Genomic DNA, 27,490 nt, shown 5'->3' with positions numbered 1-27,490 from the left:
GGGAATTGTAGTCCAAAAACAGCTGGAGGCACAAGGTTGGGAAACACTGCAATAGACATCATTGAATATCTAGAATGCCATAATGAAATTCCAGCAGTTTTAATGTTTGTTGACGCCGAAAAGGCATTTGATAATGTGTCTTGGGTTTTCATGATAAAATGTTTGGAAAGGTCGGGGATAGAGGGCACATTCCTGGAAGGAATTAAAGTGATTTATACACAACAAAGTGCTAGACTAATCATAAATAACAATTTGACAGATCCGTTTAAGATAGCGAAAGGTACCCGACAGGGGTGCCCTCTGTCCCCGTTACTGTTCATTATGGTGCTAGAGATAATTACAAATAAGATAAGGAAAACTCAAGATATTCGGGGTATAAAAATAGGAGTGAAAGAACACAAATTGAAATCATATGCTGATGATCTTATGTTGTCGCTGGAAGACCCAAAAAAGAGTGTTGGTAAAGTATTGGAACTACTAGAGGAATTTGGAAAACTATCCGGTTTTAAATTGAACAGAGCAAAAACCAAAATAATGACCAAAAATCTGGAAGAAAAGACAAAAAATGACCTCGAAACTCAAACAGGGATTAAAATTGCCAAAAAAGTAAAATATCTCGGAATCTGGTTAACCATGAAGAACATAAATCTGATTGAAAATAACTACAAGAACACATGGAAAGAAATAACAAAGGACTTGGATACTTGGAACAGAATACACCTCTCTTGGTTGGGGAGAATGGCTGCGATCAAAATGAATCTATTACCAAAATTACTCTTTTTATTCCAAAATTTACTGATAATTAGGGGAATTTCACTATTGAAAGATTGGCAGAGACTACTTTCTAAATTTATTTGGCAAGGAAAAAGACCAAGGATTAAATTCAAATTGCTCACGGATCAAAAAGACAGGGGGGGATTTGCGGTCCCAAATTTACAGTTATATTATGAAGCAGCATGCCTTTGTTGGGTAAAATAATGGATTGTCATTAAAAATAAAGATCTGTTAGATCTAGAGGGTTTTAACTTAAGATTTGGATGGCATGACTATCTGTGGCGGGATAAAGGAAAGAAACATAAAGATTTTTCTAACCATATTATTAGAGGGCCACTGTTAGAAGTGTGGGAAAGGAATAAAAAATTATTGGAACAGAAAACCCCCTGGTGGTTATCACCAATCGATATACTGACAAAAAAGAAAATAAACACTGAAGGGGAAAGATGGACATATGAAGATCTATTAGTTAGAAATGAATCCGGGTGGAGAATCAGACCATATGAAGAAATAAAAAATAAGTTGACTGGCTGGATTCAATATCACCAAATTAACTCCATGTGGACGGAAGACAAAAAGATTGGGATAAATGAGAAGAAATCTAGATTTCAGATTGAAATAATAGAAGGAAGAACAAAATTACTATCAAAAATGTATAACCAGTTACTTGAGTGGGACACCAAAGATGAGGAAGTGAAGGAGGTGATGGTGAAGTGGGCAGTGGACTTCGGTTATAATATAGAGTTTGACAAATGGAAGGCTTTATGGTGTAAAGGTATGAACTTCACGGCATGTACAACACTCAAGGAGAACATGTATAAGATGATGTACAGATGGTATATGACGCCGGTAAAATTGGATAAAATTTATAAAACAGGTGATAAAATGTGTTGGAAATGCAAGAGTAAGGAGGGCGACTTTATACATATGTGGTGGTCATGTGAGACACTTAAAAATTTTTGGGAATCTATCTATAATGAATTTTAAAAAGTCCTCAAATACACCTTTAACAAAAAACCTGAAGCTTTCCTCCTGGGGATAATTGGCGAAGAAATCAAAAAGGAAGATAAAACATTTTTTCAATACGCAACAGTGGCTGCCAGAACCCTCTTAGCACAGTATTGGAAAACGTCTAAAATCCCAACGATAATAGAGTGGCAATCTAAACTATTTGACTATTTAGAACTGGCAAAATTGACACAGAAAATAAGAAATCAAAAAAGTACAAAATTTAATAATGAATGGGATAAATTTAAGTTATATATGGAAACAGAAATAAAAGGAAAATAAAAATGTTGATAAAAAACAAATATATATTTGAAAAATCACAGTAGGTATGAGATAACGCTTACTACGTAAAAATTGCTTGAAAAATGAGACACTGCGGATAAAAAATACGATAACTTTATTCCGAAATCGAGATAAAGGGAAGTCGATGAGTGTTTGTCAATGTAAGTTGAGTTGTCTATGTTTTTATGTATTACATGTCTCGTTTTTCTTCTTTTTTTCTTTTTTCCTGGCTGTGTAAGTATGTTTGTGATATGTATGATATGTATGTATGTTAAAAAGCAATAAAAAATATTTTTTTTAAAAAAAAAGAACTGACAGGGCTGTGGTTCTGGTGGTGACAGCTCTGCCCATCATCACCATTCAAATCTATCACATGTGGACATGCAGAACATCCCATGGCCTTTGCGTTCCTGCCAGCACTTAGGAAATCTCTCTTTACATTTGGTCTTGTTGACATTGGCTATCATGTCTGCTTTATTTTTAGAGAAGATTAGGATTGGGTTTTTATTACTTTTAATTATTATTTTTGGCATTCTAAAGTAAGTTGAACTTACTCTTAAACTTGCTAGGACTGTTCAACCTTAGTCATACAGTTGCACTGGGCTAGTTCCTGCATATGGTCACTGATTATTATAGTTACCTCGCTGTTTGTATGTACATCATGTGTTATCTCCTTGAAAGGTTAGCTGTTGGGTGTGAATATTAGCGTTCACTCAGCTATTAAAATGACAGCTCTGTTAATATTTTTAGAAAGCTTGTCTTTATTGACATTGCTTAAGGACAGGCCGATTACTTTGCTTACTGAGCAGTGAACATTCAGTGCTCCTGGGATTGTTATAATTATTATTGTCACGATTATCTGCAGCTCATTGTGGCATGAAGGCTGTGGACCTATGCACATTTATTTGGAAGTGAGCGCTGTTCATGATACTTCTGTTAAACAAGCATACAGGTGAAACTCAGAAAATTAAAATATCGTGGAAAAGTTCATTTATTTCAGTAATTTAACTTAAAAGGTGAAACTAATATATGAGATAGACTCATAACATACAAAGCGAGATATGTCAGGCCTTTATTTGTTATAAGAGCCAGTGTGGTGTAGTGGTTAAGAGCGATAGACTCGTAATCTGGGGAACCGGGTTTGCGTCTCCGCTCCTCCACATGCAGCTGCTGGGTGACCTTGGGCCAGTCACACTTCTCTGAAGTCTCTCAGCCCCACTCACCTCACAGAGTGTTTGTTGTGGGGGAGGAAGGGAAAGGAGAATGTTAGCCGCTTTGAGACTCCTGAAGGGGAGTGAAAGGCGGGATATCAAATCCAAACTCTTCTTCTTCTTAATTGTGATGATCATGGCGTACAGCTGATGAAAACCCCAAATTAACAATCTCAGAAAATTAGAATATTAAATGAAATCAGCAAAACAAGGACTACAAATAGAGCAGTATTGGACCTCTGAGAAGTAGAAGCATGCATATGTACTCAGTACTTGGTTTGGGCCCCTTTTGAATCAATTACTGCCTCAGTGCGGTGTGGCATGGATGCTATCAGCCAGTGGCACTGCTGAGATGTTATGGAAGACCAGGATGCTTCAATAGTAGCCTTCAGCTCTTCTGCATTGCTCGGTCTCATGTCTCTCATCTTTCTCTTGGCAATGCCCCATAGATTCTCTGTGGGGTTCAGGTCAGGCAAGTTTGCTGGCCAATCAAGCACAGTAATCCCATGGGCATTGATCCAGGTTTTGGTACTTTTGGCAGTGTGGGCAGGTGCCAAAGTCCTGCTGGAAAATGAAGTCAGCATCCCCATAAAGCTCGTCTGCAGAAGGAAGCATGAAGTGCTCCAAAATCTCCTGGTAGATGGCTGTGTTGACCCTGGACTTAATGAAGCATAGTGGACCAACACCAGCTGATGACATGGCTCCCCAAATCAACACAGACTGTGGAAACTTCAAGCATCTGGCATTATGTGACTCCCCATTCTTCCTCCAGACTCTGGGTCCTTGGTTTCCAAATGAAATGCAAAATCTGCTCTCATCAGAAAATTATAACAAATAAAGGCTTGCCATATCTCGCTTTACATGTCATGAGTCTATCTCATATATTAGTTTCATCACAAAAAATTCCTTCCAGTAGCACCTTAAGGACCAACTAAGTTAGTTCTTGGTATGAGCTTTCGTGTGCATGCACACTTCTTCAGATACACTGAAACAGAAGTCACCAGACCCTTTCAGTGTATCTGAAGAAGTGTGCATGCACACGAAAGCTCATACCAAGAACTAACTTAGTTGGTCTTTAAGGTGCTACTGGAAGGATTTTGTTTTGTTTTGACTATGGCAGACCAACACGGCTACCTATCTGTAATTAGTTTCACCTTTTAAGTTGAATTACTGAAATAAATGAACTTTTCCACGATATTCTAATTTTCCGAGTTTCACCTGTATAGGATTGAGCTGTGTTCCAGGAATATGAGCAAAATAGATTTTTGTTGACTTAATTACTGTATATACTTCTTATGCTTTCATTGTCCTCTCTAGCTGAAATCACTGGTATAAAATTGTCACCAAACTACTGTTTAATCAGAAGATAAACACTGAAGTGATTTTTAAAGGAAAAAATTATAGAGGCCTGTAGGTAAATAAGTACTCAAATGAATATGAGCAGCTGAACCCACTATCCTAGCCTGTTTCTTGCTGTTTTAGGTTTGGCAGCGCTGTAGTAACAAAGGAGCCCTACCAGGCAGAAATCTACCTTCTAGAATCTAGGTGACTCCTAAAGTTGCAGAAATATCAACCCTAGCTGTCTAGCTCAATCCCCACTTACTTGCACTCTTGCCAATACATGCACTCCTGCCAATAGCACAATAAACTCATATCATGAGTGCTTTACATTCACTTTTTTGTTTTTCTGAAATCCACTAGGAGCAGAAGCTGGGGGGAAAGGTTATATATATATACCAACTTGTGTTGGTTAGTCCAGAGGGAGGAGACTGCAATGGTGATAGCTGATGAGACAGTGGACTATTGTGGTGGAGGAAGAAATGACAGTGGGGCCCCCTCTGGCTTGAGAGAATGACTGTGAATATCTCACTTGGTATTGTGGTTGGGAGAGCACCTCCAAAGCACAGCACAGCAAAGATGATCACCTGCCTATCTTCTGAATTTGGAGCTGGGGAAGGGAATGTGATTGTAGCCATCCTACATTGTGAGTCATCTTTGCCCCCAGTTTTTCAACCTCCCTACCTTCCCACGGATTTTCTCCTGTTCCTCAACGTCATCTGGGGGTTTTCTCCAGCCAACCTCACCTTTCAGTTGATATATAAATAGATCCAGTAGTAGTGTTCTGTGGAGGTTTTTCCTGAAATAGTGAGGGAAAAGGGAACTGTCAAAAAAGGGAACTGAAATAAAGTGGTGTTCTTTTGCTAATGTAAGGAGTTGGGCAATCTCTTGTACAACTTCTCAAGTGCCTTTTGTGCAAAGGCTTCCGATATCTTTTCTGCAACAGTTCACAGTACAGAGCTGCCACCAGAATTCTTTCCACCGGAGTAGGTGTTCTATGAATTATAGACAGTGTTTTTCTGAAGAAAAGCAAACAAGCTGGCATTTTTTTATTGAAATAATTTTGTGAATTTGTGCAAGCTGTTATTCTTCTTGGAACTCTGTATCAGGCAGTGATCCAAACTCACACGTGTAGATGTGTTTGGCACCATTATGTTTAGCAATCTGTTCACTAATCTCTTTACAGTATTGTGCTGTGTATTTAAGGCTTTCTCTGGTTTCATGTAGTCTTTCAAATAACCAAGTTCTAATAAGGAACATTACAGACTGGCTAAGAAGAAGAAAAACCACACTATTTTCTATTGTGTGTGTCAGTTTGCGGTTTCTGCCTTCAGTTTCCTCTTATATGGATGTCTTCTCCAGTATTGAAATTAATGGGGCAGCCTTGTGCACAGTTATATGTGGGACAGAAGACTTAATGAGTGCTTCTTAAGACCATCATGGTGCTGCAATCCTAAACAATTTACTAGGGAAGAAGCTTACTGGGCACAGTGGGACTCCTGGTTTCAGCTGTACAGCATATTTTTCAAAAATGTTATGGACATCGCTTTTTCAGGCCCTTTATCAAGCTACCCCATATTTGTCTTATTTTGGGAAAGGTCACTCCATGGGGCAAGAACCAAGGCAGTGTGATTCTGTATGGTAGTCATTGACTGATAAGGCTTTTGAGAGCACATCTGTCACATGAACAGGAAACTGGAGGCCTGAGATCATGGAAATAGAATTGTTTTGACTTCCAGGATTTATCATTTCAAGTCACAAGAGTAAGTCCATTTAAATCATGGATAGGCAACCTAAGCCCGGGGGCTGGATCTAGCCCAATCGGCTTCTAAATCCGGCCCGCGAACGGTCCAGGAATCAGTGTGTTTTTACATGAGTAGAATGTGCCCTTTTATTTAAAATGCATCTCTGGATTATTTGTGGGGCATAGGAATTCATTCATTATTATTTTTCAAAATATAGTCCAGCCTCCCACAAGGTCTGAGGGACAGTGGACCAGCCCCCTGCTGAAAAAGTTTGCCGACCCCTGGATACCACATCTGTCACAGGAACAGGAAACTGAACATCTGAGATCATGGAAATAGATTTGTTAAACTTCCAGGATTTATTGTTTAAAGTCACAAAAGTAAATCCATTTAAATCAACCAACTTTAGTAATTAAATCTTAGTTTCAATGGGCCCACTAGGAATAACACTGGGTATTAAGGTAAAGGTAAAGGTACCCCTGCCCGTACGGGCCAGTCTTGACAGACTCTGGGGTTGTGCGCCCATCTCACTCAAGAGGCCAGGGGCCAGCGCTGTCCGGAGACACTTCCGGGTCACGTGGCCAGCGTGACAAAGCTGCATCTGGCGAGCCAGAGCCGCACACGGAAACGCCGTTTACCTTCCCGCTGGTAAGCGGTCCCTATTTATCTACTTGTATCTGGGGTGCTTTCGAACTGCTAGGTTGGCAGGCGCTGGGACCGAGCAGCGGGAGCGCACCCCGCCGCAGGGATTCGAACCGCCGACCTTTCAATCGGCAAGTCCTAGGCGCTGAGGCTTTAACCCACAGCGCCACCTGCGTCCCTTTCAACACTGGGTATTTTACCCATTCACAAATGCAGTAAACAAATGTGAGGTGAAAATTGCATTATTTGTATTATACCTTGTAGAATAATCGTAGCCAGCCATGTTATTTATTTATTTATTTAGTCTATATCATGATTTTATTGCATTAGCCATGCGGCCATAGCACAACATACATAGAAACAACAGCACAAAATGGGGGTGGGGAAACAAAAGTGTATGCCGTTCTGAGAAAATGGGGACAACAAAGGCAACAGGAGGCTTAAAACATCGAGCGACAGAGAACACAAAAAACAGGTTCGACTGTGCGGCGCATCGACTACATCTGTGGTATTGAGGAAGGAGTTGGTGCCGCTTTCCTCTTCATCACACTAAGCAGGAAATTAGCTGTCATCTCGGTAATCCAACAGTCAGAATCCTGCAGAAGAAGGGGCACTATCCAAGGCTGGATTGGGAGATGAAGCTTGTTCACGAGAGGAGTTAGAAACCGAGATCTTTCATCTGTCCAGTTGGGACAGAAGAGCATTTACATGTTCCATAGTCTCCAGAGCCGTGTCATTGCAGGAGCATGTTCTATTTGCAATGGGAACTCTGGAGTAACGACCCGACAGAACTGCTGTAGGAAAACAGTTGAGACGGGCACAGGTAAAGGCCCTTTGTTTAGCCTCCGAAGGAATTGTAAAGCAGTATAGAGGGATCCCTTCAGGGGGTGGAATAGCTAGGGCTAAGCCTGAACACGGCCCTCTTGCTTGGGAAGCTGTGTTAGAGAAGTCAAGTTGCTGCAGCTTCTTTTTGATTAGAGGTAGGGCCGCCGGGCTTATACACTCTAAATTAAAAACAGTTTTGCGGTTCAAATTGAGAAGAGAGCGGAATTTGAGATTAATTGTAGTTTTCCAAGGAGAATTATGAGTATCTCTTAGGATCAGATTGGAGAAACCACTTCTAATTCGAGCATCCGATGGTAGTAGGTGGGAGCTGTAGGAAATGGCTCGACTCCATGCTCGTTTTACAATTGAGGGCTGGGCGAACTCAAGTCGTAAGGCTGCACCTGAGACACATCTTGGGACGCCGGAAAGAGATCTCAGAAACATATGAAGTGGGCGATCCAAGTTACCTGATATTGCTGTAGTCCATACTTCGCAGCCATATAATAGTTTAGGGGCAACTTTGGCATTAAACATTTGAATTGCTGCTGGAAGGTGTTTGCCGCCCTTCTGGTGATAAAATCAGACAATGGCATTAGAGGTCGTGGTTGCAGCAAGAGAGGCAGATTGTAGATGGGTGGTCCAGGAGAGATTATAAGTAAATATCAAGCCTAGATATTTAAAGGCTTTTACCTTTTCTAAGTAGCCACCTGTGATCTTAATCTATGTTCTCTGACTTTTTGTTAAAATTATACATAATCTATGTTCTCTGACTTTTTGTTAAAATTATACATTTTCTCCCTAACATATGTAATATGTTTAGAAGGGTAGGAAATTCAGTAAGTTCAGTTGAGAATAATGCAGTAAGTAAATACGGTTTTGGGGGGCAAGGTGAAAGCTGAATATAACACATAATATTATTTGCAACAAGAAATATAATGGAACAGCAATAAAAAACTGGCATGTGAATAATGATAGAGAAAATAAAAATAAATATTTGTGATTAGACAGTTTTCATACACCACCTACAGTCAGGTTACAATAGTGCAACTTGGGAAAGTGTTAAGATTAGCACAAACAGGGATAGCTATTATTTTTATTTATATACATATATATATGAGCATAAGCATTATTTATAAGCCTTATTTATAAACAATGCTCTGGAAAGAAAACACCTCAATCCTGTTCGTAGGTTATATTGCTTAAATCTCACTGACAATGTGGATTTGAAAAAGTCAACCTGCAGCAATAATGCTCAAAAGTTAGAATGTGCCACCCACAGATAACCAATCAGATTAGTAAACTACAATATGTTAAAAAAACAAAGTAAAATAAAAACAATCTAATATTCTAATTGAAAGATGATTTGCATGTTCACCTTAAGATTGCAGCCTAATAAATGTAAAACCCAACCTCTGGAACTTAATTTAAACAAATAGTCTTGTAAGTGAATATTATAGTTTCTGCAGCACTCCAAGAGAAAAAGGGAGCACAACATTGTTCTGCACCATACATTTAGAGCAGTGTCACACCACTTTACACAGTCCTGGTCTTCCCCCAAAGAATTCTAGGAAGCTATAAGTGCACAAGGGCCAGTAGGTGGCACTTGACAGGGAGGTCAGAAGTGGCAAGCAGGAAAATAAAGTTAATTTTGTTTTACTGCTCCCAACATGGTGTCCTGCTGTTAATCGTACACAATGTCAGAGGGGAGTCCACATGTGTCCCCTGTCAGGAGCTCGTCCTACTCTCGAGTAGGACCCTGGCAGAAACACATGCCCGACTGGCATGTTCTCTCCCTCCTGGTCTTCATTTGGGAGCTTCAAAAGCTTTTTTCAGCCTGAACGTCACAGCTACTGATGCCAACAGACATCAGCACACTTAGGGATCCGCAGAGTGTTCGCAGTTTGCGTAACAGACCTCAGCAACTCAGCATTTTGGCTAATCTATGTTTATTTACATATAAACACACACGGAGCACTGCAACATGGCTCCCTCTCTCTTTAGCATCAGACAGCAAAGAGAAAAAGGACAATAGTCCCACTTCACGGAACACAGTAACACAAACATCCTGTCTCCATCACTTCCCACTCTGTGGAGTCAAAACATACACCGTCATGTGATAGACAACAATCCCATGGCTGCAATCACGGAGCAGGAATTCTAACAGTCAGAGGGGAGTCCACCTGTGTCCCCTACAGTGCTGTGATGGCATCACCAAACAGAAAGGGGGTCACAGGTTAACACTCAATAAATCCTAGTTCTAAAATCTTAAAAGCAGCTCCCCCCCCCGTTAAGTAAATCAATAAAATTACTTAACTAACTGAGGTTCTGCCCCCCCTAACATAAAGCCTTTCCCCTCCCAACATAAATCCTAGCTATTCCCATGGATAAGTTGCTTCAGGCTCTTTAGCATCTAATAGAATAGTATGATCATAGAGTTGGAAGAGACCCCATGAGTCATCTAGTTGAGCCCCCTGCAATGCACAAATCTCTAAAGCATCCATGATAGATGCCCATCCAACCATTTGTATCATGTGACCATTAAACAAGTTCAGTCCACATTGGAGTCTTTTTTGATGAGCAGGCTTCCTCCCGTATGTTTGTACTTTCTAAGTTTTTGCATTCCTCAGGTTGTATAAGAATTGTTTTAAAATAATAAATATTGAATTGTTTTATCCCTATGTTAAGGTTGACTAATGAATTGTGTTGTGCAATTTTCTGTTCTTATATATATTTTTTAAAAAAAACACTCTAAGCTACAAAAAAAAAGAGAGAAAAGTTTCCTGTAGAACAGTGGTTCCCAGACCTCTTTTCCCATGGACAACTTGAAAATTGCTGAGGGACTTGGCAGAGCGTTTGATTATTTTCCTGCCTGTTGTCCTAGATGCTGCATGATTTTTAATGTATTTTATTATATCTTTCATTTATTATATGTTATACTTGATTCCACACCATTGTAATTGCAATACAATAAAGTACAATGTAAGACACAAAAGAACCAATAGAAATACAATTAAAAATCCACATGAATATTTAATGCATCTTCAACCACAAATCCATAGACACCTGAAGCTCATGGACCACTGGTGGTCCTTGAACCACAAGTGGAATGCTCTGCTGTAGAGTGAGGCCAAATTGAAATGCTCTTTAAATGTTATTCTGGAGAAAGTAACTTCAAATGTCACATTTTAAAGAGGGTTTTTGCTATGGAAGGCACTTTTGAGATTTAAATTCCTTTTTAGTTAAAATTTTAATTCCATGAGAGAGTCTAATGGCTAACTAGAGTCCACTGGAGCTTACACCAGATTATGAGGTGGACTCTACTACCAGAGATTTATACCACAATAAATCTGTAACCGACACTGCAAGACTCTTGTGTATGTGTTTGTGTTTGCTGTAAAAAGTAGATTAACACAGCTACCCCTCTAGAATATCCTACAAAAAGATTGCTAAAGATACAGATTATCACAGGCATAAATATACAACTGTTTATCTGGAGTCTGGCACTGACAAAATAATGAAAAATACCAGGTGTTGTTAAGAAGGATTAGCATTTGCTAGAAATGTATAACTATGTGTTGAATATTTACCTCATTACTTTTAAAAGAACACCAGTGAATCTTTCATGCTTTAAACCTCTGTTTCTCCCTCGGAAATTATCTTTCTTCCTAGCAATGTCTTCAGAAGAATTAAAATTAACCTTAGAGGTGAGGTAATTAGCATTTTGTTTTGATTGAAACTGAAGTTTGCAAAATGCTTGAAATGGTAACATTAGTATATAATTTGTTGTTAAGTCTGAAGTAGCGAAGCCATAATGTAGCAAGGTAAATTTAAGTAAATGGATTTAGCCTAAGTTTGTTAGAAACAAAAAATAAAATAAAATGTAATTTCAGTAATATTTTAAAGCAATATTTTAAAACTAGTATCAATCGAACAGTTTTACTAAAGAAAGTAATAGGGACTCACTTGCCCAGGCGTATAACCAATACCTTGCAATTTAATCAGCTAAATTAAAAAGGTCCAAATAAAATATTTCTAAGGTGATAATTTAAGGTGAATAAATGATAAAACTGATATTTCTCAACCTAGTGATGAAATCACTGCTTTAAATATTACTGGGTGTTCTCTTTGTTTCTTTAAGTACTTTTAAATATATTGCCATTTTCCAAAGACAAAAAAATGTAATACAAAATCCATATGCATTCCCTGGTGTAATTTGCAACAAAGTTGTATGTAAGAGTAAAAATACAGTGGTACCTTGGTTTACGAACTTAATCCGTTCCACAATTCCGTTCTTAAACCAAAGCATTCTTAAACCAAAGTGTGCTTTCCCTTAGCAGCGGGGGACTCAATTTACAAATGGAACACACTCGACAGGAAGCGGAACATGTTCTGCTTCCAAGGTAAAGTTCACAAACCAAAACACCTACTTCCAGGTTTGCAGCGTTCTTAATCCATGTTGTTCATAAACTGTTCTTAAACCAAGGTGCCACTGTATATAATTAGAACAGATGACATCCAATTGTGTCACCCCTCTTGTAGAATGGAGTTCCTCTTCTGCAACTGGAAATCTGCTGCAGCAGGGAGGAGAGGAAGGGGAAGTCCCATCACCTTCATTTACTTGACATTGGGTACCCCCCCCCAAATGTAATCACATTTTTCTGTTATTTCAGGATGAAAATATGGTTTTCATAGGCGGCTTGAAAACCCTTCTGCCACATGCTGTCAGGAGTCTAATTCGAACAAATAAAGTCAGCATTAGCAATACATCTGGAATGGCAGAAGGTAAAAAAAATATTCCTTATGTTGAATATAAGTGGAGATGTTAGTGATACTCTTTTATGATATCACATTCATCCTTGCTCACTTACTGCTCATAAAATGATCAAGTTGATGACTGAGGAGGAACCAATTTGTACACCTATGGGGGCAGGGGGGGGAGTTTGCTTGAGGGGCTGGATCAGGGCCCTAACATGGGGATTAGCCACCCCGTTTTAGGAGGAAATCAATAGGTATTTTAAAAAATGGCTTACAATGAAGAGGTTTTTAGCTCCCAACATAACTCGGATTAAAACCCTTCCGCAACAATTTGGTTCACTCAGTTTTATCACAAGAACATTGCTTTTTGTTCTCTGTTAGATCAAATTATATCTTTATAATAATATTTCAGAATTAGGAATATTTCTTTTATATATCTAAAGCATCATAAGTATTTTTGATAAATGGGTATGCACAGTTCTTACATACACTGTAAAGTCGTTTCATGAATACGAATATCAACTTAGTACAATATTGTGAAGGTACATCTCAGGTAAGTTTCACTGTAATCAACAATAACATATTGGAATATACATTTGATTTATAATACTAATAAAAAGAGTATACATTTAATATTTGTCTTTTCCCTGTTTTTTATTTTCATTTCATTGTTATTAAGTGAATCATGACAAGTATAACGTTCAGTCAAAAGATGGTTTATATACACTGCATAATACTTAAAACCAGTTTGCTAAGGGTGCAGCTTTAGAATTTAGAGTACTACCTAACCACAATTACTTCTCAGTGTAGCCTTATTCTTTTTATTATTTATGCCACAAATACTAACTTTTCACTTGCAAGCTTCACTGTTTGTGGCCTGAGGCTGTTTACAAAGTGCATAAAATAAAACTTGACTCATTAGCTTAATATAGCAAACCTACTAGTTGATGCTATTTAAAGTTGTTTGCCTTTTCAGGTTGTTTTGCCTTTTTGTCCTCAGTTTGAAAATTCATGAATAGGCTGGAGAATTTGTTGCAGGCCAAAAACATAGAACAACATATAGAAAAAGAACGTGACAAAATGTTGTGTATTAAAACCAGTGAAGAAACTACATCTGAATCCATTTATTTCCCTGCCATAAAATAGTAGAAAACTGGTATTACAGCACAAATGTCAGTCCCTAGCCTCAAGTCTGGAATCTTGATTCAGCTTAGCATATGTTTTGAATATACTATTCACAAGTTAGGTAAAGGTAAAGGTACCCCTGCCCGTATGGGCCAGTCGTGTCCGACTCTGGGGTTGCGCGCCCATCTCGCTTAAGAGGCCGGGGGCCAGCACTGTCCGAAGACACTTCCGGGTCACGTGGCCAGCGTGACAAACTGCATCTGGCGAGCCAGCACAGCACACGGAAACGCCGTTTACCTTCCTGCTAGTAAGCGGTACCTATTTATCTACTTGCACCCGGGGGTGCTTTCAAACTGCTAGGTTGGCAGGCACTGGGACCGAGCAACGGGAGCACACCCCGCCGCGGGGATTCGAACCGCCGACCTGACGATCGGCAAGTCCTAGGCGCTGAGGTTTTACCCACAGCGCCACCCGCGTCCCATTCACAAGTTAAACATGGGTAATGTTGAAAACATCAACTGAAAATGGAATGCCTGAGAAATACTTTCAGAACACATACTGATTGCGTATGTATAAGTTTAAATGTGAGCTTTGTATTGTTCGCAGGATTTAAACAGGCAAACGTTGTGATTCTTCACAAATCTCTTGCGGATGACTTTGAAAAATTTTGCCAAGCAAATGATGGGCCACTTCCACTGCTGTATAGAAGTAAACCAGGGGAATGGAAATGCCCATCTCTGAGCAGTGATGCTGATATTAGGTATGCATAGATAAAAGTTCTGCCAGGTGGCATAAGATGATTGTGGTTTTTCTTTTCCTTGCATAATCAGGATTTTAGTGCTGTCTCTTATTTTTTTCTGCTGTTTCTAATGTCCAAATCATTCTGTACCATGCTGGTAAATTTAGGTTGTCCACTGTCTTATCATAATTAGCGAATGCAAAATTAAGTCATGGAAAACAAAGATAATTCTCGAGTAAATTCAGTATTGTTGTTCCTTATGTGCATCTGACCAAAGCCTTCGTATCAGAGTGCATTCCCTCCAAAGTTTGAAATATGTGCCTTGCATCCTGTATCCCCACCAGCACCTGGGCATGGAGGACATGCAAGCCAGTTGCTGTGGCATCCTATAGCACCAATGCACTTTTTATCACAGCCTCTTTAATATTATCAGAAACTGTTTTCACAGGGTTGCTAAGGCCACAATTTGTCCTCATATTTGTTTTCAATTACATATGCCAGATCTTTTTTTCAATTTACATATGCCAGAACTTTATTACATTTGCATCTAGGAAAGACTCACAAAAACACCCACACACAAAACCAGTCTTATAATTACTCCAGAAAGACTGCTCTGGGGTGTGTTTGTGTGCGTGTGTGCATGAGATATAGAAGGCTATTACACTATAATGCTATGGTTAAAACCTCATAAAATATGAATGCCATGGTGTTACAGTGCTACGGCTCTATTTCATTTTAAACAAAGAAAAGTGGTTTAGTGATAATTGAGACATTTATTTTTTAAAAAATAAATAGGAGTAATGAAATAGTACCCAGCACAAGCGTTATAGTGAACATGTGCCTCCACCCACAGCAGCTGTCTAATGCCCATTGGTGTGGACAAAACATAGTGGAATGTACACACAGAAGAAGGGCAGATTGAGTTCAGTGGGCCGTGCTCCAAGTAAGTAAAAGAGTGCAGCCTGAATCCAGTTACCCAGTTCAAATAATCACTTTCAGAAGGCTCTTGGGCAGGGGTCAGCAAACTTTTTCAGTAGGGGGCCAGTCCACTGTCCCACAGACCTTGTGGGGGGCCAGACTATATTTTGGGCGGGGAAATGAATGAATTCCTACCCCCCCACAAATAACCCAGAGATGCATTTTAAATAAAAGCACACATTCTACTCATGTAAAAACACCAGGCAGGCCCCACAAATAACCCAGAGATGCATTTTAAATAAAAGGATACATTCTACTCATATAAAAACACGCTGGTTCCCAGACCGTCCGCTGGCCAGATTTAGAAGGCAATTGGGCCAGATCTGGCCCCTGGGCCTTAGTTTGCCTACCCATGCTATTGGGGATAATATTTGTTTATTTTTGCAGAACTGACTGTCTGCAGTACAAGAAATATGAGAATGGAGCATGCACAGGCACTCTGACAAGTCTGAAGGAATTTTCTGAGCAGCTTAAAGACATGGTGACCTTCTACCTGGGCTGTAGCTTCACATTTGAAAAGGCACTCCAGGAAGTTGGCATTCCTGTAAGAAATGTCGAACAGAAATGTAATGTTAGCATGTACAAGGTAAGCAGAGATTATTTGGTGGCTTCTTATTTAGTGGTTTACATCAGCAAAACAAAACCTGCTGCAACAGCATCCCTCCCCCCCCCAAAAAAAATATGAACCCAGTTTACTATCCAGATAAAGAAGTGAGTCATTTCAGTATTTCTTTTTTATCTCTATGTTCTCAGCATTATGACATCCTACAAATTCTGCAAGCTTATAAGGACATACTGGACTGTGAGGGTGGCTGGTTAAAAAGATTTTGCAAACATATAGACATGCATATCCAGGGAATCCCCCATATATGGGGGGGGGGACATTAAGAAGCTCATTTTTGGGTGGTCCTGTTTTGCTTCCAACGTAGCTTTTCATGGAAATATCCTCAAATAGTTCTTGAAATGTATATTTTTAAAACTTTACCAGACTGCTGTGCCTTGCTGGGATACAGAACATTTTCACTGTGACCTAGTAGCAACCATGAGACCTATTCCTAAAGACAAATTGGAAGCAGTTGTGCGAACAACCTATCTGATGAAAAGGGCGCATGGAGCACCAATTCACATTGGTAACCCTGGTCAGTGCATAAGGGAAAAAAATGTAATTAAGATATCTGTATTTGTGTGTGAAAGAGAGACCGAGACATATCATAGGCTGCAAATTTGTTTCTCTAGGGAAACATACTTCCCATCCAGGCTTGGTTTTGGGATGACTTTATACACGAATACAGGAATAGCCTAAGCGAACTTCACATTGACACCTAATGTAAGACTTGGGCCCAATTTACACAATATATTTAAAGCTGTATAATCCACTTTAAACAGCCAAGGCTTCCCCCAAAGAATCACAGGAAGTGTGATTTGTTAAGGGTTCTGAGAGTTGTTAGGAGACCCCATTTCCCTCTCAGAGCTACAGTTTCCAGAGTTGTTTAACAGAATTCCCTGGGAATTCTGGGAATTGTAGCTCTGTAAGGGGAATGGGATCTTCCAGCAACATTCAGCCAACTACACTCTTAAGAAAGTACAGTGGTGCCTCGCAAGACGAAAAGAATCCGTTCCGCGATTCTCTTCGTCTAGTGGTTTTTTTGACTTGCGAAGCAAGCCCATTGACAGCTTAGCGGATTAGCGCTACAGCTGTCTAGCGGCTTCTAGCGATCAGCTGTTAAGCGGCTTAGCGGCTTAGGAAAAGGCGGGAAAAAAGCAGAAAAAACCTGCGGGGACTCGCAAGATTTTTTCGTCTTGCAAAGCAGCCCCATAGGGAAATTCGTTTTGCGAAGCGCCTCCAAAACGGAAAACCCTTTCGTCTAGTGGGTTTTCCGTCTTGCGAGGCGTTCGTCTTGCGGGGCACCACTGTATGTCCACGAACAGGACATAAGGCTGCCATACTGTAATTCAGTGGGACTTACTTCTGAGTAGACATGTATAGGATCGCCTTGTTAATTGCTGTTTTATAATAGCAGTCCGATGTCTTTGGGTTTTCCTTTAGCTTAAACCATTCCTCCTGCTGCAATATTCATATGATTTTATTGTGTTTGGGATTACAGGTTTTTTAGGAATCCAAGACCTTTCCAATCCAGATTATGGTGATGCAGTACGGGCTCAGCCTGGGGATATTCCAGTCTTTTGGGCCTGTGGGGTTACAGGTGCAGAAGCTGTCAGCAATTGCAGTATGTATAAAATAATGAAGATTTTTTAGAATTTCTCTTATAGTATAGAAAATTGCTACCTTTTCTACCAAATTTAGATAAAAACTCAGCCAGAAAAACCTGACAGATTTGTTTCCAGTGTGGGTCCATATACTGTTCTACTAAGTCTGACCTAAACTTGGAAACTGCCTTTCAAAAAAAAAAAAGAAAAGCTATCACCCTCTACCACAACTCCAACCTTGTCAGAATGCTGCCACAGACATAAAAAGAAAAGGCTATTGGCTACTGTCAAATTTTCTGCCAAATACTACGTTATTCATCTCACTGCCTTCTATTTAACATAAGTTGCATAACTTATGAAACTTAGATTCATTTCATTGTAAACATCAAAACAATGCTTAAAAAGTCATTTATTAAGTAATGTATTTTTTCATAAATATTCATTCATAATATTCACTTGAATTTTTTCCTTTCCTAACTGTAGACAAGCAAGCAAAGTGCTGCAAATTCCGCTTCAATTTCAATTTCCAATGAACATCCGTACTTTCCAAAGACTTCCAAAATTGTTTCTCAGCTCCTGTACAGGGACCATACTTAAATGTGGGGTCTGTCTCCTGACTGGAGGTACAGCCAGACAACTCTGCCTTCCAGGTTAAAATAGGGTACCCCAGAGGTGAGCAGTTCAAGCCTCTGCTTGTAATGCTACTGCTGCTCTTGTTTATTTTTATAGGGTTACCATGTTCCAAAGGGCACGAACCCAGACACCCCTCCCATCAGGACACCCGCCCCACCATCCCTCATCTCTGTCGTTTGCCCCCTGCCTGCCGCTAACCCCTTCCTCACCCACCTGCTCTCCCCCTCCTTTCCTCTCCTCTCTTAGGGTTGCCATATTGACAGACCCTTCACACGAAGGCTCCCACGTGCTGGTGCCGGGGGTGACTCTGGGCCGCTGAGCGGACTCTGCTATGGGCTCCGCCTCTCCCTTTCAGGCCTTTGGCCTCTAAGTGGCCACTGGCAAGGTCTTATCCATGATCAGGCCTGGGCAGGGAGGCTCATCGCTCTGGGCCTCTCTGGGCCTGCCTGGGCCTTCCTCTTTGACATGGTTAAACAGTGGTATCCAACATATTTTTATTGCTGCATGGGTGAGTCCAAAGAAGAGAGTTTAAGTGCTTAAAAGAGATCTGTCCTCCCACAAGATTGCCTATTTGTCTTTTTCAGAGTCTCCACTTGCTTTTACCCATGCTCCCGGTTGCATGTTTATTACTGACCTGAAAGTTGAGGATGCCGCAGCGGGTGATGGTAAAGATGTCCCTGAAGTCTATCGTATTTGTCAGAATCCTTTGCATTACAGCATCACATCAGCAGCAGCTGTGCGAAAAATCAGATGTCTGGAAGACATGGTAGGAGTAGACCCAGGTAGACGCATTCTTATTGAAAAACTTTATTGTAAAGATTTGTCTGCAGCACATTTTCCTGCATCAACTCTTGTCAAAGGGAAGATCAAGACACTAAAGTGGCGCTCTGTTCCTGATAATATGCATATGCCCATTTCTGTGTCATGAGCCGCATAGAGATATCATGGAGGGTAATGGAAGGGTTGTGAGGAGGAAGTTGTGAGGCTGGGAAAGGACAGGGAGTTGGAACCCCCTGTCCGGACTCAAGAGAGGGCTTGATTGAGATGAGAGAGATGAAATCAATAAACGTCTAAGCTGGAAGAGGGGGCCAGTGATCAAGAGAGTCAGGAGCTGGATCCTGGGGAAGGTTCAAGGGCCACCTCCACTGCCAAACCCTCTTGCCACTCCTGTCAGTAAAGAGTCTCCTCCAGGAAAGCTACTGGAGAGTAAGTTGGAGCCAGCACCTCCAGCATCAAGGATACAGAGACACCAGCCCCACCCACTTGCAAAAGTGCCTGTTAGGTTGCCCAGAGCAAAGACGCCTGTCATTTTCCATGCTGAAGCTTGTGCTTGCCCCTCTCTTCAAAAGGAAGAGAAATGGGGCTGGATTGTTGGTTGGGTCATGAACACTTAGCCATGCAATTCACCTGCTGCCTCTTTAACCCTTGCCTTGCCTATGTGTCACTCATGTTCCATGCGTTGAAAAAAATAACAGAAACAGAAGGAAGCCAATGGTAATAACTCCTGCAAAAACTGAAGCATTCAATATATACCTATTCTTATTCTTGTTCTTATCATTAATTCATATGCTGCCCATCAGACCGGGTTGCCCCAGCCACTTTGGGCAGCTTCCAACAAATTAAACACATTAAGCCCAGGAAAACATCAAACATTGAAAACTTCCTTATACAGGGCTGCCTTCAAACGTCTTCTAAAAGTCAGATAGTTGTTTATTTCCTTCTGACATCTGATGGGAAGGCATTCCACAGGGCACGGTTAACCTCTGTATTGCATCATGGGCAAGGATAAAGAGCTGCAAAGCAGCACTGAGCTTTTAATTCTGGTGCCTTGGTTCTGTGAGATTGTTGTTGTTTAGTCATTTAGTCGTGTCCGACTCTTCGTGACCCCATGGACCAGAGCACGCCAGGCATTCCTGTCTTCCACTGCCTCCCGCAGTTTGGTCAAACTCATGCTGGTAGCTTCGAGAACACTGTCCAACCATCTTCTCTATCGTCCCCTTCTCCTTGTGCCCTCCATCTTTCCCAACATCAGGGTCTTTCCCAGGGAGTCTTCTCTTCTCATGAGGTGGCCAAAGTATTGGAGCCTCAGCTTCAGGATCTGTCCTTCCAGTGAGCACTCAGGGCTGATTTCCTTAAGAATAGATAGGTTTGATCTTCTTGCAGTCCATGGGACTCTCAAGAGTCTCCTCCAGCACCATAATTCAAAAGCATCCATTCTTCAGCTTTCTTTATGGTCCAGCTCTCACTTTCATACATCACTACTGGGAAAACCATGGCTTTAACTGTACGGACCTTTGTTGGCAAGGTGATGTCTTTGCTTTTTAAGATGCTGTCTAGGTTTGTCATTGCTTTTCTCCCAAGAAGCAGGCGTCTTTTAATTTTGTGACTGCTGTCACCATCTGCAGTGATCATGGAGCCCAAGAAAGTAAAATCTCTCACTGCCTCCATTTCTTCCCCTTCTATTCTGTGAGATATTGCAGTGGATATTGTGAAAACCTGTTGTGGATCAGCATTCCACTCAGATTAGTCCTTGCTTGAAATGTGTGGATGAATTCTCCGATAGTTATCTAAATGTTAATATGTTACTAGCAAGGCTCAGGGATGATTTCACTCGAAAAGTTGTTTCATCTGCCTTTAGGGGACAGAGGTGTGACTCATCTGCTTACTCAAGATGAACTCCTGAAGGCATGTCTGTCCATTTCCCATGCCCAGTCTGTGCTGATTACTACTGGATTCCCTACCCACTTCAAGTATGAGCCGCCTGAAGAGAACGATGGGCCTCCAGGGGCTATTGCAATGGCAGCTATGTTGAACGCCTTGGGGAAGAACGTAGCTATTGTAACTGATCAAAGAGCTCTGAATCTGAATGAAAATATCATCAAGGAAGCCGTTGAACAAGGTACGGCATGGCCATTGTAAACATAACTTGATTATGTGTTGCTTGCTTTAAAAACAAGAGTTTTCAGTGGAGCTAAGAGGAAGATATCTTGAAATTTTTAAAAAATGACCACATTCTCAACTTCCAGGAAGATATAGGGAAGACCCAGCCTGGACCCAGGTCATATACAGTCATGGGGAAAAGAAAGTGCACCATGTATCGCCATGGCCAGATCAGACATAAGTATTATGTTTATCGTGGGGGTGCTACCAGAACTGGCATCTCCATAATTATCTCTCCTCTGAAAAGTCAGGACAGCCCTTGGTCCGTGTCTTCATAGCACATTCCCCACATGTGGATAAGACGGTGTATATAATGTTAATTAAATCCCTGACCATTGGCCTAGTTAACTGGATCTGGTGGGAACTGGACATCAGAAGCGCCTGGACCCTGAATTGAATGGTTTTTTGCAATACCAAAGTAAATCTATGGCTGGGTCTACATTCTGTGTCTCTGGTTTTGCCTTCTTGCAGTAACACTCCACCTCTTCTTCCCGAGACCATTTATTTTTGTAAAAATGATGGAAAGCCATTTGAGTAAGGCATGAATGAGCTAGGTCCATGCTTCCCAAACCACTGAGCAGCTGATAAAATGTTATAATTGCAAGGAAATAATGTGATTATTTTGGGACGCGGGTGGCGCTGTGGATTAAACCACAGAGCCTAGGATTTGCCAATCAGAAGGTTGGCGGTTTGAATGCCCGCGGCAGGGCGAGCTCCCATTGCTCAGTCCCAGCTCCTGCCAACCTAGCAGTTCGAAAGCACGTCAAAGTGCAAGTAGATAAATAGGTACCACTCTGGCGGGAAGGTAAATGGTGTTTCTTTGCGCTGCTCTGGTTCACCAGAAGCGGCTTAGTCATGCTGGCCACATGACCCGGAAGCTGTACGCTGGCTCCTCGGCCAATAAAGCGAGATGAGCGCCGCAACCCCAGAGTCGGTCATGACTGGGCAGGGGTCCCTTTACCTTTACTCTAATTCAATTATTGCATAAGCCTTACTGTCTTTTTATCCTCCACTGAATATATTATGTTTCTGTTATATTCTAGGGATACTGGAGACACCGGTCCCTATAATTAGCTATCACAGTGATTCTGTAGATTCAGCTTTGCTGTTTTTGTGTGAAGATGGAAATCCAGAAAAGCCTAGGTATGTTCCTTAAAAAAGCAAAGGAGTAAGCAAACTGAGGAAGACACAACTGTTTATCTCATGGCAGTCTTTAAGCCCTCTTACTAGTAAAGAGTGAAGGGTGAGAATAAAGACCTGATGGGGGAAAGTGGAAGAAGCAGGTTTCCAGTGGAATTATAACAGGCAGTTTCCTGAGGAATAATCCAGAATAGTACAGGGAGATATATGTGAATGGAGGGATTGCAGGAGGGTAGGGGCAAGAGATAGTGGCATTCGCCTGACATGGGGGCTGCACAAGAACAAAGAAAAAGAGCAGAAGTAAATCTATTAGATCTGAATCGTAGAACTGCTCCTCATAATATAATTTCTCCCCCGTTAACTAGATTTAATCACCTGATAGCAATTGAACGTACTGGGATGGCTGCTGATGGCAATTATTATAATGCAAGAAAAATTAATATTAAGCATTTAGTGGATCCCATTGATGAACTCTTTCTAGCTGCACAAAATATCCCAGGAATTACTACAACAGGTAAGTGTGGTGCCATTTTTGTTCAATAACCTAAAGGATGTACTATTATTATTACATGCTAGTGAAAACCATAAAGGTTGATGTCTGTTATTCCAGTTTGTTTGCTGTGTGAAACTTTGCAGAAGTAGAATGACCGATGACGGTTCAAGACTGAATTTCAAGATGGATAAAGAGTTGGTCAGGAAATAGCTACTTTGGTCAGGAAATAGCTACTTTGAATTCAAGACCCAATGAGCTTCCTGTTGGACTTTACGGATCTCTGTCTATGATCACTGGGAAATCCTGGGGGAGGAGTGAAGTGATACAAGGCTGTAGATGGGCAAATATCCCAATCTTCAGAAGGAGTGAAAATGATGATCTGGGAGGTTGCAGATCTCTAGCACAGGTTAGAAAGGCAGTAATGTTGTTCTGTAAGATGAAAAGTCCTTTGATTATATTGAATGGTCATTTTATATTAAAAGCTTTTAATAATGGGATAACCTTTGGGAAATGGGTCCAAGCTGCATACTCAAAACGGGTTTAGTAAGCTTGCTCAAATCCTAAAGTGAAATAAAATGATTAATGGGCTTACATTACCTACTTTTAATTTGACAAAGTTGCATTGATTTGTTTTATACGCAAATATATTGATCTGGGTTTTTATTTTTTCCCCAAAATGTACCTGATGTACTCTTGGTTGACCATTGCAGCCCCCAATAAATCATGGTCCATTTTGGAATCCATGTTGATTAAGACAGATGTTGACTTTCACTTTGGTCAAATGAAATGTAGGTCTATATTGATTAACTGTTGAATCATTAATTGGCTATTACTATATTGCCTCCTATTGCTAGAGAAGAAACATTACTTTAACATGACCATTTTAGAAAAAAAGAAGAAATGACATTTTAAATACTCTGTTAACAATTGTAAACGAAGAACTGTTCAGCAGATGAAGTTCTCTGAGAAGCGTTGAGATGTCCTTTAGCAGGAAAATGATTAGAGCTGTTAACAAGAAAATGATAAAATTCAATGCCTGCATCCCTCCTCTCTGTGTAATGAACTTGACCACAATTCTAAACAATTAGTTTAGCAGCAAAAGTAGAATCTAGACTATATGCCAGGATGAGATGAACTTTATTACGGTCATAGACCAGGATTAAGAAAAGCATATAGATAAAATAGCAGTTGGGATTTTTGATTGATATTTGTTAGGGCAAATGAGGACAAGGAAACAGGCATAAAACATCCGAATAAAATACAAGATTAAATACAGATGGGTGGATAAAAAACTAATAATTAAAACAGATAAGAGCTAAAAACCAACAAAGACACGCAGTTAAAACAACTGTACAGTGGTGCCCCGCAAGACGAATGCCTCGCAAGACGGAAAACCCGCTAGACGAAAGCGTTTTCCATTTTGGAGGTGCTTCGCAAAACGAATTTCCTATGGGCTTGCTTCGCAAGACGAAAATGTCTTGCGAGTTCCTGCAGGGTTTTTTTCCTCTCCCCCCCCCCTTTTCCCCAAGCCGCTAAGCCACTTATCAGCTGATCCGCTAAGCCGCTAAGCCACTTATCAGCTGATCCGTTAAGCCCGCTAAGCCGCTAATAGCGCTAATCCGCTAAGCCGCTAATGGGCTTCTCAAGACGAAAAAACCGCAAGATGAAGAGACTCGCGGAACGGATTCTTTTCGTCTTGCGAGGCACCACTGTAAAAGCATAAGAACTAAAAGACTCGCAGATAAAATAACTATAAGAGGCTGCAGAGTAGAAGCCTCTTAAATAGAGGACACTCACAATGTTAAAAACTGCTGTGCAAATATGGTTAAAACAGACAATTAAAACACTAAATTTAGAAACAATGTACAGCAATAAACTGTCTCAGGGAGTTGACTCAGAATCACCCATGGAACCGTGTTTGGGGCTTTTCATGCCGGACTATTTTGAGTTGGGCGATGGTCTGCGCCTACAGATCTGTAGACAGAATCTGGCGACCATCCAGGTCATCTTCTGATCTTTGCCCAACAGCAAAAGGTCAAATTTTTGCTTTTGCGGGAGGTCGGCAAGCCTCACCAGTAGGGGATCCATGATCTTACTACGTGCCTCTTTATAAAAGGGACATCTAAAGAACAAGTGTTCTGGGCTTCCTATCTCTCCCAATGGACAGGTGCAAAGTCTCTGAGCATATGGGACCCTTCTAAAGGCTCCATCCAAGACTGGCGAGGGAAGAGCCAAGCTTCTGGCGAGTGTAAAGGCCCTTCGTGCATCCCTAGATACGAGAAAGAAGAGATATGCTGCCGGTGCGGCTATATATCTCTCAATTTCTCCAATTCTATAGTTGGGCACCTTGCACAGTCCTGCTGTCTCTCGGTGTCTAATATTCTTTGCCTGACTGTAGCTTTTGCCTGGTCCAAACCCAGACTTAGAAGGGCTTGAGGGGCAAAACCCAATTTCCGGAGGGTGTTCAGGACTGCAGTCTGCCAGCCCAACTGGAATTGGTCACAGAGGATCAATGGGGCTATCCCTCGGGGGTGCAGGTTCAATGTCAGCCATTTGTAAATTGATGTTAGGCAGATGCTAGCCTCCACTCTCATCATCCCCGTTTCCAATCTAACCCATGTGTTTGAGACACATCTGGGGACCTGGGGGAGAGCTCTAAGAAGTCTGGATTGAACTCTCTCAAATGGGGAGAAAGCAGAGGAAGGCGGGCCCAAAAAGGAACCATAGAGAAGTTGTGCCAAAGTTTTGGCCTTGTATAATTTTAGAGCTACGGGGACAAAGAAGCCTCCTTGTGCTCTGAAGAATTTAAGGATACAATTTGCGGTTTTTTCAGCTAAACTCCCGATGGAGTTTATGTGTAGTTTGTTGGTTCCTGAGGCCTGTACCACCATTCCTAGATACTTATAGTTTGTGACTTGTTCTAATTTATGGCCTTGGAGTTCCCAGCTTCTAAGCTTTAGTTTTTCCCCAAAAGCTAGTATCTTGGTCTTTTGAAAGTTGATTTTGAGACATTCAGAGTCGCAGTATGCTGCGAGCTTTCTTAGTGCTCTTTTGAGTCCAATGGGGGTTCTAGATAGAATTACCGCATCATCGGCATATAGCAGGACCGAAATATGACGATTTGCAAGCTTCGGCAGGTGGAGTTCTGAGTCACTGAGTGCAGATACTAAGTTATTTAGGTAGAAATTAAATAGTAGAGGGGCCAATAGGCACCCTTGCCTGACTCCTTTGAAGGTTTTTATTGGGTCCGTTAGGTGTCCTAGGCGGCTGCACCTGACTCTAAGAGCTGTGTTTGCGTGCAGTGCCTGAATTAAGAGCAGGAGTCTTCTATCTATATTGGTACCCTGTAGTCTGTCCCAGAATCTGGTTCTGGAGACTGTATCAAAGGCTGCTTTTAGGTCAACGAAGGCAGCGTATAGTGAGGCCTGCCCTCCTAATTTGTATTTGTCAATGAGATGTAACGTTAGGCAGTGATCTATCGTGGACCTTCCGGGTCTGAAGCCTGCTTGTTCTATTGCCAGGATATCTTCATTCTCTAGCCACTCTGTAAACTTATTAAGGAGGTGCTTTGAGTAGAGTTTACTAATCACGCTTAATAAGCTAATCGGCCTATAATTCGCTTGGTCCCCTTTGTTGCCTTTTTTATAGATTGGGACTATTATGGCTGTTCCCCATTCCCTTGGGATGTGGCCAGTGTCATCTATGTAAGTGAAGAGGTTGGCTAAGAAAGGTGCCCACCAATCCGCCTGTGCTTTTATCATTTCTGGTGTAATGCCGTCTGAGCCTGGGGCTTTGGCCGTTTTCAGTTGGTTTATATATCATTTCACTTCAGTTATTGAAACTGGAGGCCATTTAGTCAGTTGTTCTATATTATAATTCCGTAGTGGAGGTTCAGCGTCCTTGTACAAATATTGGAAGAATGAGACCCAAAGGCTAGGGGGAATTTGTGAGGTTAAGGGGGGAAATAGCTTTATGGGTGCCAGAAGCTACCAGTTTCCAGAATAGTGTCTGATCTTTTGCTTTTGCCGCACTAATTAATTCTAGCCAACATTTTCTGGTATAGGCATTCTTTTGGTGGAGTATTAGGTCTTTATACTCTTTTTTTAGGGCACGGACAGCAAGATAGGCTTGGTGTCTGACAGAATTTTCAGCTGTCAGGGCAGCTTTGTAAGCATTTTGCAGGGCTTTCTTTGCCTCAAAGCAGGTGTAATCAAACCAGGGTTTATTTGATGTTTTTGGTTTAGTTGGCCTTTTTAATGTGGTATTAAAAAGATAGGGTTTCAATTGTTGGAGCAGGCTCTCATACTTGGAAACTGGGTTCTCAGGCCTAGGATTATTCCCAAAGCCAGTTAAAATTGTACGGAGTTTTTCAGAGGTTAGAATCTTCTTCAATTTGGAATCAAATGCAGGGGTCCATTTGACTCGGCAGCCAGGTCGCTCTAATGTGGTGATCTCTGCAGGGTATACTGTTCTCAGGAAGAGTGACTCGTTTAATGGAGACACCTGGAGGTGCAAAGGGAAATGGTCCCCCTCTATGAATGGGAGCACTTTTAAATTCACTATTTTTGTTAGCAATTCGCTGTCCGCCAACATATAATCAATTGTGCTGGATCTTACCCCAGACATGAATGTATATTCCCCGGGGATGTCGCCC

General features: G+C 41.1%; 1 protein-coding gene across 2 annotated transcripts in view; it reads left to right on the top strand.

Moving 5' to 3' along the window:
- Positions 1-27,490, top strand: part of DGLUCY (D-glutamate cyclase) — a 39,519-nt gene that overhangs the window by 6,631 nt on the left and 5,398 nt on the right. For both annotated transcript variants that reach the window (XM_083734408.1, XM_083734409.1), the window contains exons 2-10: positions 12,496-12,607; positions 14,312-14,465; positions 15,810-16,008; positions 16,411-16,561; positions 17,528-17,650; positions 18,848-19,045; positions 20,902-21,162; positions 22,247-22,346; positions 22,709-22,857. In XM_083734408.1, coding sequence (XP_083590534.1) covers positions 12,505-12,607; positions 14,312-14,465; positions 15,810-16,008; positions 16,411-16,561; positions 17,528-17,650; positions 18,848-19,045; positions 20,902-21,162; positions 22,247-22,346; positions 22,709-22,857 — 1,438 coding nt within the window. In that variant the 5' untranslated portion in view covers positions 12,496-12,504. The remainder of the gene's footprint in view (positions 1-12,495; positions 12,608-14,311; positions 14,466-15,809; positions 16,009-16,410; positions 16,562-17,527; positions 17,651-18,847; positions 19,046-20,901; positions 21,163-22,246; positions 22,347-22,708; positions 22,858-27,490) is intronic.

This window comes from Podarcis gaigeae (genome assembly GCF_964106915.1).
Source record: "Podarcis gaigeae genome assembly, chromosome: 1".
Classification (NCBI taxonomy): domain Eukaryota; kingdom Metazoa; phylum Chordata; class Lepidosauria; order Squamata; family Lacertidae; genus Podarcis; species Podarcis gaigeae.
Note: the sequence above shows the minus strand (reverse complement) of the source record. Positions and strands in the feature narration are given on the sequence as shown.